The sequence below is a fragment of the Chrysemys picta genome, chromosome 1 (assembly GCF_011386835.1).
Source record: "Chrysemys picta bellii isolate R12L10 chromosome 1, ASM1138683v2, whole genome shotgun sequence".
NCBI classification, from domain to species: domain Eukaryota; kingdom Metazoa; phylum Chordata; order Testudines; family Emydidae; genus Chrysemys; species Chrysemys picta.
Window position 1 is genome coordinate 306,190,103 of NC_088791.1, and position 15,388 is coordinate 306,205,490.

Below are 15,388 nucleotides of genomic sequence, written 5' to 3' on the forward strand. Positions count from 1 at the left end.
GACATACCACTCTGGTCAGCACCTGCTATTGGTTGGTTTAGGGAATTCCCTGTTGAGCATGCTGGCTTTTGCGAATCCCATTCTTAGGATCCTAACTCTCCCCATGCCTTGTATAAGGAGCCGTGACACCTAACTCAGCTGTGAATTCCACAAGGTGGCAGGGTACCTAAAAGTTAGGCACTGAAACGCTTGGTATTGCAACGGCTAATTCTCCTTTGGGAATCTAGCCCTAAAGGACTTACTCAGGGCCACAGAAGGAGACTCGGTGTCAGAGCTGAGATTAGAACTCGGCAGTTTCCGGAACTTGCTGATTTGCGCAAAGTAGCTCTCTCTCCTGACAAATATTTTCAGTGATCACATAGTTGATCTGTAAGGCCCAGATCCACAAAGATACTCAGCTGTTTAAAACCCAGACTTAGGCACCTAAGTCCCATTTTTAGGCCCCGCTGCAATTCACAAAAATCCTGCTCAGCTGCTGCTTAACCCAGTAGATGCGTAAACTTACTCAGTGCCTAAATTTTTGCTGCAAAGGCTCCCTAGAATCCTAAGTTTCTGCTTCAGAGCATGCATGTTGCTACCTCACTCTAGGCACCGTATACCTGTCTCCCACCTAAGCCTCAGAGCAATCCACAAAGATATGGCAAGGAGTGTCTATCTCACTCATGGAGCCCAATGCAGTAGAGGCCATCTACTGGATCAGCTCCCATTCCAAATCTGTCTGGAGAAGGATGAGAATGTGGTGCTGGTAGCACCCACCTTATAATCTTTAGCCCAGTGGTTAAAGCACTCACCCAGGTTCAATTCCCACCTCTTTCTGACAGGGAGAAAAGATTTGGGCAGGGGTCTCCCACATCCCAGGAGTGCTCTAATCACTTGGCACCTCCTCCTCCAGCCATTTTGTGTGAAGTTAGGCACCTGCCTCGCTCATTTTCACAAGGAATGACTTAGGTGCCTAAGCCTCCTGACTCCAGGAGAAGCGTTCCTGGCTATCGCAAGCAGAGATCAGAGTCTCCCTGCAACCCAGAGTTAGGCATCTATCTATGGGGGAGGGGGCTTAAAACACACCCCTGTGGTTGGCATCAAGGTGGCACCCCACCTAACATGCTGGCTTTTGTGGATTGCATTGTTAGGCACTTCTCTCTCCCCATTCATTGCATAGGGAGCCTAGGCACCTGCCTTAGGCTTTGGATCTCATTGGTGTTCGTGTGATTTTCTAGGTGGCTAAAAGTTAGGCGTTGGGTTGCTGAGCATCACAACACCTAAGTTCCTTTGTGGATCTGGGCCTAAGTTTTCATGCTCAGCACTATAGACAACTGGAATTACAAATAGTTGTGGTGTTGTTTTCCATACTCCTCCAGTGGGTCATTTAGATTCAAATGTTAACTCCTTCTCACACAAACTACGAAATCTCCGGCCATGTTCATCCATGTTTTAAAACTGCTGAAGCCAAGATTCCCACAAAAGGGAATCTGGCCTGTTGGTCTCTTTTCCACCATCATTAATGGGAGAAAGAAAGTTCACCAAGTTTAGTTAATCTGCTTGACCAGAAATCAATTGAGTTACATCAAGGATGCATTTGCCACATAATGGTTTCTCAATGTAATTCATTACTGTAAATTACTGGACAGCAGAAATGCTAAATCACAAAGCTGATATCATAGAAATCATTGGACCCATTAAAGAAATGAACTTGCGCTCTTTTAGATACATCTTCCACTTTGTTTTGTTGTGCTGCTCATGCCCATCCATGCCAGACATTTTGAAGGCAAGAATACAGCCACAGGCAATCTGCTGATAAAGGCTCTCAAGAAGTCCATAAAATGTGTAGACTTTAAAGGATTCATATATCATGTAGTAGAAAGGAAACTTTTATTTAGCTGTCTTTATCAAAGAGGCTGCCTTCAGAGTTACTGGCTTCCCTCAGTAATGTTAGCCAGTAGGATCATGTAAGTACTCTCACAGTTTAATGCTAACGGTGTGAATTTCAGGTCTGTGCCAAAGTTCATGAAGAGGATGAAAGTTCCTGACTACAAGGACAAGAATGTCTTTGGTGTGCCTTTGATAGTTCATGTCCAGAGGACGGGGCAACCCCTTCCACAGAGCATGCAACAAGCACTGCGCTACTTACGCAGCAATTGTCTAGATCAGGTATGGACTTTACATTCCTCGCTAAATTTCAAAGGGTTTTTAAACCACAGTCTAGTGACTTGCATAGCCCGACTGGCTGGAAAATGTATCAAGCCAGTTGAAATGGTTTTACTGTCTAAACATTTTACTTTGCCAGCTCACATCAACGTCACACCATTCTAGAGCACTATGCAGGTTATGGTAGCACTGGACAATGACTGACATATTATACTAACACCCCTTTTGTTGCTGTATTAACTCACTGTGCAAGGGACATAGCTATTATATCTTTATTGTTCCTCCCCCAAAGATAGAGCTCTATGTATATGTATATACATAGCAGGGGGTTGGACTAGATGCCTTCTGAGGTCTCTTCCAACCCTAATCTTCTATGATTCTATGATACATGCTTACAGCATATATTGTGGCCAGAGAGCTCAGACAGCAAGTTGACATTTTGTTCTGCATTGCAACGATGCTTGCCCAGTTTTAACATTGGAGCAGTATGTTTCCCACATGCCCCAAGGCCCACTTCTGAATTTTCCAGAGTTTCTGCTCCTTGCTCTGCTTGTGACATTGTGCTCGCTGCAGGAGTGGATCTGATGCTGTGGGAATGGCCTAATGAGAGTTTCAGCACTGTGGGCAGAAATGGGAAGATAAGTAGGGGCAGGGAGGAAATCATTCCACAACTCAGTGTAGCTAAGTTCTCATTCAGCGCCCATCACCATGGTATCTGGGCTTGTATAGTGAGAGTGAAAGAATTGGGAAGCAGAGAGCAAGGAGGTGAAGCAGGTGGATTAAGTAGTGGAGTTGGAGGAATGGAAATGTGTATAGGAGAGCGAAAAGGAGAACAGATGGAAGGGAAAGGAAAGGGAACAGAGAACAAAATAGAACAGAGACAATAGGGAGAAATGAGGAGTAATGGGGGAAGAAAGTAGAAAACAAAGAAAAACAGGGCAGACACCAGAAAAAGCAAAAGCAACAGAGAGAATCCAGCCAGCCAGGAACAGCATCTCTTGTGACATGGACAAGTCTCTGCTTCAAGAGGCCACTGGAAGGTGTCAGAGCAATAGGAGAAAGCCAGCTCCGCTCTCCTAATGGTAGAATTGAGGAAATATTAAATAAAAGGTAAAGGTAGAGGAAAGGGTTTAACGTCAAAGTGCTTCCAGACTGTGAACATTTAAAAACATATTTGTGCAGAGACTTTCGCCCAAACCCAGGTATAGGATTTCAAATGTTCAGTTAATTCAGCTTCTGCACTTGACACCTCCTCTCCTTATCCCATCTAATTCAGAATCAGCTAATGCCTGGCCATTGGCTTCATTAGAGACCTAAGCAGCTTCCAGCACCTCCCTGTACAATGCATGTAGGGAGCTAGCCTAGAGCCCTGCACTTCTGGGTCTGCCACTGTACGTACTTAACAGAGTTGCAGTTGTTTATATATATATATATATAAAAATTGTAAAGTATGGCCGTGGGCACTTGAGATAGTTATGACTGTTCTGAGATGAAGTAAGGAAATTCAGGCCATTAAGGATTGAACATGATTATTCACATACAACCCTGACAAAGAGAAGTCTCTGTATCTTTCTTTGTTGGCTGAGCTTTTATTTCTATCCTACATCAACTGTGCACTTGCAGAATAGACTATCCACAGCACACAAAGAAAATAAAGAGAGTGGGATAAATTAATCTCTGGTGTAAATCCGGTGGTGTCTGTGTGTTTATGGATCTCTTGTAGTTATAGGACACATCTCTAATACTGTGGAAGAGATCCTGAAACACCTGCTTTTATGAAACCAAGAACTACCCCCTCTTGATGAATTGAGCATTTTTCCAAAGAAAGGGAAATAGGAATAACATTATTACACAATAGTAGAGATTAGCAGTAACTGGATGTCAGGCACCAGGAGATTGTTTTGATGAAATTTGATGTCTGACCTCTGATTCTAGCGTAATGAGTCTGTGAATTTTTAAAGGTTGTTTATGCCAGCAAGGAGCCTTTGCCCCAAACACAGATGTTTTGCTTCGCATTTGTCCAGCACGCTCCAGAGTTTTATACTTTGAACAGAAACAATTGTGGACATGAGTCTAGTGTATTCAATATACCAGGCTGGGGGAGCATTCAAAAGGGAGAGAAGAAATGATGGACAATCCAGATGAAAAGAGCCAGACGCTTCCTTGTATTTCATTGTCAGATCTAAGGGCAGCCTTACCTCTGAATATAAACATAATCCACCAATGTGCACACAATGTAGATTTCAGTTCTGTAATTTCTACATATTACTTTAGATTGCAAACATCACAGACATAACTCACTTATATAACTTGTCCTAGACATAACAGAAAAATCTGAAAGCCGCTATTTGCAATCTGATACTGTATTCCACTAGCAAACTAATACACAGCATGCTCAGAACTACGTACAGTTTAATTTATGAAAGCCACATCATCTCTATATTAATCATCAAAACATTTCAGTATATGACCATTGAACATGGAAGGACTTCAAGAGCATCCATTATTTGTTCAGGATGAGGATGGAGCTACATGGGCCTTGGAATGGAGGCTGCAAAGTTGAGCATAGGATGTTGCATGACTGAACTGCATATTTAGTTCCTTTCATGGTTGGAGTTGGTGGGATATGCAGTCCAGTAACCTTGACTCCAAGTTAACAAGACAAATAACTACCTATACACAACAGGCAAAGAGGAAGCAAGCTTTATAATTTAAAGCCCAAAATATGCCCACTTTATTCTTTTTATAGATTTTCTCAGTATTTCACCTCTTCTCCTATAAACTGAAGAAAAACAACAGGAATACTTCCCAAATGGAACAACAGAAATTCACTTGGGAATAAATATGTGGTTCATGCTTAGGAATTCACCGCAGGGGAATTCCACTTCCGAGAACTACTATAAAAGGACAGCACTGCTGTGAAGGCACTAACAGCGCTCATTTTAAGAATTACCACTTCCTTCAGAATAGAAAACAAACAAGATAAAAATGTATCTTAGTGTCTCTACACAAATAATCCCTCTGCGGCTTCTGCTTTGCAGGGCCGCTGAGAGCGGGTTCGGGCCCCGGTGAAAAAAAATTTTCGGGCCCCCCAGCCAGGGCGGACTGGCTAAACAGGGCCGATGAGATGGGGGGAAGCCGGGCCCTGGGCCCCCTTCCGGACCGCCGGGCCCCGGTAATTTGTACTGGCTTCCCCCCCCTCTCGTCGGCTCTGCTGCTTTGTAACTACTAGGTTTTTCAGTGGAATTTGAGGAAACTTCAGGGAGCAGAGAACAGGAAGGGGAAAAATAGATTTAGCATCTTGGTGTTAATCCTTCCAGGATGTCCCAGTCTCTTGACACGTAGTATATTACTTAGCTGAGGATCCTGTTGTCTTGTTAATCTTCAAAATAGATAGACATGACAAGCCAGATTCTCAGCAGGGGTAAATCAGTGTATCTCCATTAAACTCAACTAGTTATGCCGATTTATGCCAGCTAAGGAACTGTGTCATAATTTTTAGGCAATGTCATACCCACATACCTTCTGACCTTTTGGTGTGCGATTTGGTATAATAGGGAAGAATTATTAGGTGTTATAGTCCTACAGCAAGAGTATGTAGCTGTTTATGATTTCTCTTGTGAACAAGTCTACTGGCATTTCCAATAATGTAAGAATCTTGCAGTTGCATGAGATCTTGTTGTTATCTACAATAGTAAAACAAGTAACACAACTTCCTCAGTATGCAAAGCCTCTTGTAAGAAATACTTGAAAGAAATGGCTGTTTAACCAACCCAATGTGGCTCCTGGTTTAGGTGGGTCTGTTTCGAAAATCAGGAGTGAAGTCCCGAATCCAGGCCCTCCGTCAGATGAACGAGAGCTCCCCTGAGAACGTCAGCTATGAAGACCAATCAGCCTACGACGTGGCAGATATGGTAAAGCAGTTTTTCAGGGACTTGCCAGAACCTCTTCTCACCAGTAAGCTAGGAGAAACCTTCCTCCATATCTATCAACGTAAGTAAAATGGTGGTTATTCTGAATGTTACCGAAGTGTCAGCCATGGGCCTGATTCATTCAACTAACTTCAAAGGGCTTTGGCTCAGGCAAAATATGATTGGTGCTGTACACAGCACAAAATAAAGACTGTCCCTGCTACTAGAGGCTTTGGCTGAGATTTTCAAAGCTACCTAATCGGATTTGGGCATGCAGCTCCCTTAACTGTCATGAAAATTGGGTGTCCAAATCCCACCTGCAGCTTTGAAAATCTCACCCTTCCAATCAAAAAGAAGCACACAGAGAAGATAAGATGCACAGGGAAAGCCAAAGGAGGAAATAACCTGAAACAGTTAATATTATAATGTCATATTTTTTTTAAAAAATTATTGACTCACTTCATCTTGGTTAAAGTCTTTTGAATGTGGAGAGGATGGCGGCTTGGCCTTCAAAATGAGAATATTAACATGAAATGAATTTTCATGAGGATATAGCTTTTGAGGGTTTGCATTTTCATTATATCTACTAACATTTATATGTACTCTAGTATCATAGTTTAGATCACAAACTTAAGTCCTGTTAAGAGATCTAATAGGGGAAGAAAAGCTTAAGGGTTTTTTCTTTTAATTTCATTCCTCAGCAATGTCTGAACTTCAAACACATCAGAAAGATGTCAGTGCATGTGAGCCAGAAAGTGAAACTGACAATTCTAGTCTAATTGTCCAAATTAGGGGAGGAGCCAAAAGTAAACAATGGAAATAGTGAAAAGTAAATTAACAACTTAAAATGTTCTGTTGTAGGAATTTCAGGCGATACTGATAAGAGAGAAACCATTTTAAAATATCATATGACCCTAGACTAGTGACCTAATTGTTGACCGATACTTCCTTTTTCTGCTTTCATTCCCAGAAGCTGCAGGGTCACACTGAACTTCAGGCACATTTCATAGCACTTTATAAAAAGCACCTGTAATTATTTGCACCAATAAAATTGCTCCCATAATTACTTCATCACCAAAATAGCAGGCTAAGTAGAGGATATATCTAATTCCAGGGCCATATTTTATGTTCTCACATGACTCTTTAATAAAAGTATGTGTTCTAGCCATTGTTTGATGAAAACTGGGAATGCTCCTGTGTTAACACAGGAGAGAAGGCCAGCCAACTGTCACATCTAAATGCCCACGTCTCTAAAAAGCACATATGGTTTCAGAGTGTGGAAGCTCATATAAAACTACAAAACCAATTTTAAAAAATCTCCTTTTAGGATGTTGCTAGGCCTTGTAGGAGCTTCTGTTTTGGGGAAGTCAGATGTATTTTATTTATAACTAAAGCTGGCCCCGTAATACTCTAGTACAGCACATAGAGAAAAGATTTAAAGAAGGAAATTGTGATATTCCGCTTTATGGATCAGCCTTTTACCATATTCTTTTGGTTAGGAAAATGTCATTTATGAAAATGATAGTAAAACCTCCATGTACAGTATATATAGGGAATAAATGAATTCCAGGCATAGTAAGGCTAAAGAGATTAAGCCTGTACTGCTGGGAGAAGAAGAAATGGCTCTAGGAAGGATTTCTTTGCACTGTGTGAGTAACTTTAAGGACTTCAGTATGGATCTGCTTAAAATAAAGCAGTAACAGGGAAACAGGTGGGCTTTCCTACATATTGAGAAACAAAGTTTAGATTAAAAACATGTAGGATTTTTTCCTCCATACATTCAACAACATTTATATTTCTCTGCTTCAGGTAGTAATGGAAAAATTACTCTTTCCGGATCAAAAAAATAAATAAAAATGAACAGTTACTTGAGTACCTGTGGTATCTCATAAAGTGTGGGGTTAAATCAGGGTAGGCAAACTACGGTCCACGGGCTGTGTCTGGCCCATCAGACCTTTTAAACTGGCCCTTGAGCTCCCACTGGGGAGTGGGATCGGGGGCTTGCCCCGCTCTGCACATGCCATAGTTCTGCGTGGCTCCCGGAAGCAGTGGCATGTCCCACTCTGTCTCCTACGCGTAGGGGCAGCCAGGGGGCTCCGTGTGCTGCCCCTACCCCAAGCGCCAGCTCCACAACTCCCATTGGCCGGGAACTGTGACCAATGGGATCTGCAGGGGCGGCGCCTGCAGACGGGGCAGCATGCAGAGCTACCTGGCCACACCTCCATGTAGGAGCCGGAGGGGAGACATACCACTGCTTCCAGGAGCTGCTTGAGGTAAGTGCCGTCCGGAGCCTGTCCCCCTGCCACCCTCCTGCACCCCAACCCTCTGCCCCAGCCCTGATTCTCCTCCCGCCCTCCGAACCCCTCAATCCCAGCCTGGAAAACCCTCCTGCACCCCAACCCCCTCATCCCCATCCCAGAGTCTGCACCCCCAGCTGGAGCCCTCACCACCACCACCCCGCATCCCAACCCCTTGCCCCAGCCCAGAGCCACCTCCTGTACTCTGAACCCCCCAGGCCAGAGCCTCCTCCCCCGCACCCCAACCCCCTGCCCCAGCCTGGACCCCCCTCCTGCACCCCAAACTCCTCATCCCCAGTCCCACCCTGGAACCTGCACCCCAGCCCAGAGTCCATACCCCCTCCCACACCATAACCCCCTGCCTCAGCCCAGAGCCCCTTCCCATACGCCAAACCCCTCTGCTCCACCACCACCCCCCAGCCTCCTCTTGCACCCGAAACCCCTCATCCCTGGCCCCACCCCAGAGCCCACACCTCCAGCCAGAGCCCTCATCCTTCCCACATCCCAACCCCGAGCCCGGAGCCCCCTCCAGCACCCTGAACGCCTCATTTCCCGCCCCACCACAGAGTCTGCACCCCTAGCCGGAGCCCTCATCCCTTCCCGCACCCCAACCCCCAATTTTGTGACCATTCATGGCCCACCATACAATTTCCATACCCAGATGTGGCCCTCAGGCCAAAAAGTTTGCCCATCCCTGGGTTAGATAGATACTTAACTTTGGGAATTTTTGTTCATATGCATGTAGTTTACTTAATCACCAAAATTGGGGTTGGGAAGGATTCTTTTCCCCATGACATACTGGCAAGAACTTGAGGAGCCGGGACACTGCTGATATATCCAGAATGGTTGATTTCTGTGATTGTTGGGGGATGGGAATATCACAGTTCAGATTGTGCTCAGTTACCCTACACTTGGCATAGCAGTGGTTTATGTTACTCTTCTTAACCAAAACGCCCAGTTAACTGAAGTGGCGTCCCTCAAGGTTGTATTGTATTCTTCCTTATGTGCCAGAATCCAGTGGCGGGAGGGATGAGGGACACATTGCACAGACTTACCAAAGATTCCTCTGAGTTTTCTGAAGGTTTCCTGTGGTCCCTTGCCACTTCTAGCAAGTCAGGGTTGTACTATATCAATTTGCCATTTTTTGTCTGAAACCTTTTAAAATAAAGTGGTTGCATGAGCTTTCCAAGAGACAGAACTTAATAGCTTGCTGTTACATCAGTGGTAACTCAGGCTTTGCTCTTCTTTTGTAGGGTTATATATAATGTATTAAACACCCAGAGGAGTTCTCTTAATCCAACCTAAGGAAACTTATGGTAGCTTTAGAAATAATTCTGTCCAAGATGCTATTCAAGCATATCCATTACTACTTTCATTAAATTCTTCCTAAGGTCAGGACATAAGTGCAAGCATTTCCCCAAGCATTCCTAATGCTTTTTGAACTGCTCTCCCAAGGGCAGAAAAAAGCATAGAAAATAGCATTTAATGCTATGGCACTAAGTACTGTTCTCACATCATAAACTCTAAATGAAGTACGGTCTCCTTCTTAGAGACCCACCTCCTCAGGGACAGAGAAGAGTAGTAAAATAGGCTAGACAGGCTATGCACTATGGAAAGATAAAAAATATAATAGCACTTAAAAGTTCAGACTCAGTCCTCTTTAGTACAGGTAGGTATTCACTTTTCAAAACATGGAAGAGTAGGAGTGAGCAAGCTCGGAATATGTAAGAAAGAAAAGCTCAGGTTTTAATAGTCTGACATGTACAAGTGTTTTCCCCCTCCAAAAAAAGTAGTCACCACAGTGTGATTTTCTGTGTTCACTTTATCATGTTCCAGTGTCTTTACATGATCTTATGATTAACCCCATTGAATGACACTTGCTTTTCCTCAGATGTTCCCAAAGAGCAGAGACTTCAGGCCTTGCAGGCAGCCATCATGTTGATGTCAGACGAAAACAGGGAGGTTTTGCAGACTCTGCTGTGTTTCCTGAGTGACGTCGCCTCTGTAGAAGAGAATCAAATGACTCCGATGAATGTAGCTGTGTGTCTGGCCCCTTCCCTTTTCCACCTTAATATATTAAAGAAGGAAAGCTCACCAAGGTAAGTAATTGTCTTGGTTGTCCCCTTATCTTTTACAGAAAGGGCTGGAGTTTAAAACTTAGATAATATTGTATTAGCAGGATACTTTTGATGTTTAGACCAATATTTGGGATCAGATTTTCAAAGGCGACTGTTGACTATCGCACCCCAAGATTTGGGCATGCATTCTTTGAGAAGGCATTACAGAGCCAAAAGGGCATTTACACACAGAGAAAGTCATTTAATTCTTGCACAAGTAAATGCCCATTTTCATCTCTAAAATCAGTGGGTGTGTGAGTATGTTTTGTAGGGGTAGTTTTGGCTTTTGAAGGCACTGAGCGTGATTCTGCTGCCATTGGAGTCAATGGGACTTTTGCCATTGACTTCAGTGTGGAGAAGATAGGTCCACAGTTTTGTGGGCATGGTTTTTAACAAGCATATTTTCAGTGCATGGTACAATGTTGCAGGCACACAATTCCTGTCAAAGTCAATGGGTGTGTTCTGGCTTAAATCCTGTGCAACCCCAAACTTCATCCACATCATTATTAAAGAGGCATCATGGGAAGGAGGGGTAAGCACGGAACGCTTGTGTTCTAATCCCAGCTCTGCCAATGACTCGCTTTGTGTATATTTGAGTAGCACTCTGCTAACTGGAAAATTGAGCTCATTTCAGACCTTGTTCCTGTGGTTCATAACATGGTGAATATAGATTAAATAGGGCTTAGATCCATCCAAACATTGGTGGCCCATCTAAATGTCCCCTCTGCATTCCCTTCCCGTCCCTACCAAAGATATTACTATGAGCATATTTGGAATCTGTTCAGATATATGGAAAAGTCTCCTTGTAGCCAGTGCCTTGCCAAGCATTTAAATGATGACAGGGTAGAATACTGGGCATATTTGTTGACGGTCTGTTGCAAAATGTATGATATGCAATGTACAACGTCTTTAAATGTTCCTGCTTTTAACTTTGGCTTGAGAATATTTTAGGTAAACACTTTTCCTTTGGAATCAAAAAAAGGTTTTGTGTGGTCTGAATGATCTCTTTGAATTTTAAATTTAAGAAGATTTTCTCTGTGGCTATGAGAACATTGTGCCATTACGTTTACTTTCATATTAAAAAGATCCAGCTCCTCTTACCTGAGACACTGAATTCAATTACAGAGTAATACAGAAAAAATATGCAACAGGAAAGCCAGATCAGAAGGATCTCAGTGAAAACCTGGCAGCTACTCAGGGACTTGCACACATGATAATAGAATGCAACAAACTTTTTGAGGTGAGTGGAAATTCAGTATTATTCATGGAGACCACAGTACATAGTAGAGCAGCCTTTGAAATATTTACAATTTAGACTTACATTTCCTCTCTCATTTTAGCTTAGAGAGCAATGGTTCCTAACTTATTTATAAGCTTGTTCCATCTGAAGTTTATTTCTCATTTCTTTTTGACCGTCTCCTTCTACTTTTCAGAGATGCAGATATTAGCAACATTGGTTTATTATCCTTGGGAAGTTTGCAGCCCAAAATTCTGGGTTAACAAATTTTACTTTATAGTAAAATCTGTTGTTTTAACATTTAATTAGTTATATGTTTTAGTATCTTACTTTTAAAAAAATCCAAAAGGGAGCTTACATACTTTGTTCTGTATGTAGTGTTACAAAGCTGTAGTTGCCTAGGACTACACAGTAATTACTGAACTATATGAACTGGCACTTACCATTTCAGTGATAGAACTTGTATCCTCCTGCTCCAAAAGTACATGCTAGTCTTCTTTGAGCTAAAGGAGAATCTCTATTAGCACTAAAGGGCCTTTGACATACAGTTGAACAGTCTGATTCCATCCAGTAGAGAGCTGTGGCTATTTCATTATCATATCTTGATATCTCATGATTAACAGTAGGCAAAGATAGCAGTGGGTATCTGCTTTCATAGATTCATTGTGCTTGTGTGCAGGATAATACATCATGCTAGAGAATGCTTCTCTTAAAGGGCAGTTCTCAAAATAAGCCTCTACCTCTAAGTTTTACCTGCTTTCTTTGGAGCAGGTCCCCCATGAGATGGCAACCCAATCTCGGAACTCCTATGTGGAGGCTGAAGTGCATTGTCCAACAGTGGAGGAACTAGGAAAGCAAATGGATGAAGAAGGAGGAAATTACCAAATGTACCTTGAAAGTCTGATGCAGAACCTTCAGAAAGACGCAAAAGAGAAATTCAAAGGATGGATCACCTGTTCTAGCATAGAGAACACAGACCTCGCCTACAAAAAGGTAATTTCAAGAGATGTGGAAGAAGTAAAAAACAAAACAAATTAAAAAAAAATCTAATCAACCCATTTCTACCCATAGGGCCCATTGGTTCTTTACATGGCAGAATAAATGCCTTTACTATTTTTTTAGTCTTCTACAGGCAGGTAAACAATATTCTTTTGGGTGGGGGGGAATCCTGTTAAAACTTCCTATATAAATAAATAGTTAATAGAAATGTAACATGGCAGTGATCTATGTATGATATTCCTGGAAGTGGGCACACAGAAACTGTAGTAAGGTCTCAAACTAACAGGCAGAGGAAGTGATAAAGCAAACCATGAAAAGATAGAAAGAAGAAAAGAGGAAAAATAGATAATATTACTTGAGTGAGTTGTTTGAGAAGGGGATGGGTAACTTTCCTGGCCTTCTGCTTCTCCTGCAAACAGGTTATTGGAACACAGTAGAGAAAGTTTTCTAAAGCCTGAGGAGATTTGGAAGGTGGGGGCGGGGGTGTGTGGGGCGCGGAAAACTTTGTTAATGTAGATACAGTATAGCTTTCTGCCTGTTCTACCAGGGTTGTCCTGCACAGTTGTTGTGAAAATGTTAGATCTATGATTTTAGGATAATTTTGTCACCACTCTATTCAGATGGAGGCTTTCCCCATTACAACATGGGGGAAGTTAATATTAACAAAGGGGAAGAATGCAAGCCAAAATAGGGAAAAACAGGTTAAAGAATATTTAGATAAGATAGACATATTCAAGTTAGCAGGACCTGATGAAATTCATTATAGGACACTTCAGAAACGAGCTGAAACAATCTTGGAATCATTAGCAATTATCTTTGAGAACTCCTGGGGGGTAAAGTCCCAAAAGACTTGAGAAGGGTAAACATAGTACCTGTCTCTAAAAGGGGGAACAAAGAGGACCCGGAGAATTATAGACCAGTCAGCCTAACAATCAGTTTGTATGCACCCTAAGGAAAATAGGGTTATCAGGAATACCCAGCATGGATTTGTCAAGATCAAATCATACCAAACTAACTTAATTTCCTTCTTTGACAGGGTTACCGGCCTAGTGCATTGGGGGGAAGCATGACATAGTATATCTTGATTTTAGTGAGGCTTTTGATGCAGTCCCACGTGATGGTCTCATAAGCAAACTAGGGAAATGTGGTCTAGCTGAAATTACTATAAGATGGGTGCACAACAGGTTGAAAGACTGTACTCAGAGTAGTTAACAACAGTTTGCTGTCAGACTGGGAGGGCATATCCTACCGAGGTCAGTCCTAGGTCTAGTACTATTTAGTAGTTTCATTAATTACTTGGATAGTGGAGTGGAGAGTATGCTTTTAAAATTTGCAGATGACACCAAGCTGGGAGGGGGTTGCAAGAACTTTTGAAGGACAGAATTAGAATTCAAGATTACCTTGACAAATAGGAGAATTGGTCTGAAATCAACAAAATGAAATTCAGTAAAGACAAATGCACAACTACAAAATGGGGAATGACTGACTAGGTGGTAGTACTGCTGAAAAGGGGTTATATAAGATCACAAATTCAATATAAATCAACAATATGATGCAGCTTCAAAAAAGGTTAAAAATCATTCTGAACTATATTAAAATGAGTGTTGTATGTAAGACACGGAAGGTAATTGTCCCACTTTACTTGGCACTGGTGAGGCCTCATCTGGAGTACTGTGTCCAATACTGGGTACCACACTTTAGGAAGTATGTCAACAAATTGGAGAGAATCCTGAGGAGAGCAACCAAAATGATAAATAGTTGAAAAAACCTGACCTATGAGGAAAAGTTAAAAGAGTGCATGTTTAGCTGTGCTGTTAAGGGCTGTTATAAAAAGGACTGTGATCAATTGTTCTCCATCTCCACTGAAGGTAGAAAAAAAAGTAATGGGCTTAATCTGCAGTAAGAGAGATTTAGGTTAGATATTAGGAAAACCTTTCTAAATATAAGGGTAGTTAAGCTTTGGAATAGGCTTCCAAGGGAAATTGTGGAATCCGCATCACTGGAGGTTTTTAAAACAGGTTGGATAAACACCTGTCAGGGATGGTCTAGGTTTATTTGATCCTGCCACAGCATGGGGGCTATCCCTTCCATCCCTACCTTTCTATGATCTTGGACTCTCTGTGGTTTTCTCCCCACTATGGTGCTGTAGCAAGTAACAGAACCCAAGGGCTAGTGAGCAGAATTTTTGCTATAAAAGCTATTTTCCTACTTTTGGGGCCCTAGAAAGAGGAACCTTTATCCATCCAGACACTAGAATGAGTCACCATGTCAATTACTCTTGAAAACTGTGGTTAATGCAACTCCACTGATTAGCCAAAAGGGTTAATCCTCTGTACACAGCATCACCTCAGATTGCCCAAGTGTTTCAGATTGAACATGGGACGCTTTCAGGGCAATCAGATTTTCGGGTGCTGGGCCAAGAAATCAGTCTTATTCTAATCATAATGTATATCACCTACCCTTTCTTCAGTCCCTCTTACCAGCTATTTTTCAAACATTCTATGACCTCTTCAGGGAGAATCCCACATTCTACTTAATATCTTTGAGGTATCAGGGGGTAGCCGTGTTAGTCTGTATCCACAAAAACAACAAGGAGTCCTGTGGCACCTTAAAGACTACCCAATTTATTTGGGCATAAGCTTTCGTGGGTAAAAAAACCTCATTCCTTCAGATGCATGGAGT

The 15,388-nt window shown here is 42.3% G+C and overlaps 1 protein-coding gene across 13 annotated transcripts in view; it reads left to right on the forward strand.

Annotated features, from left to right (window-relative positions):
- The window catches only part of STARD13 (StAR related lipid transfer domain containing 13), a 445,413-nt gene that overhangs the window by 420,941 nt on the left and 9,084 nt on the right, over positions 1-15,388 (forward strand). For all 13 annotated transcript variants that reach the window (XM_065594272.1, XM_065594244.1, XM_065594285.1 and 10 more), the window contains 5 exons: positions 1,989-2,148; positions 5,940-6,138; positions 10,245-10,452; positions 11,596-11,710; positions 12,479-12,700. In XM_065594272.1, coding sequence (XP_065450344.1) covers positions 1,989-2,148; positions 5,940-6,138; positions 10,245-10,452; positions 11,596-11,710; positions 12,479-12,700 — 904 coding nt within the window. The remainder of the gene's footprint in view (positions 1-1,988; positions 2,149-5,939; positions 6,139-10,244; positions 10,453-11,595; positions 11,711-12,478; positions 12,701-15,388) is intronic.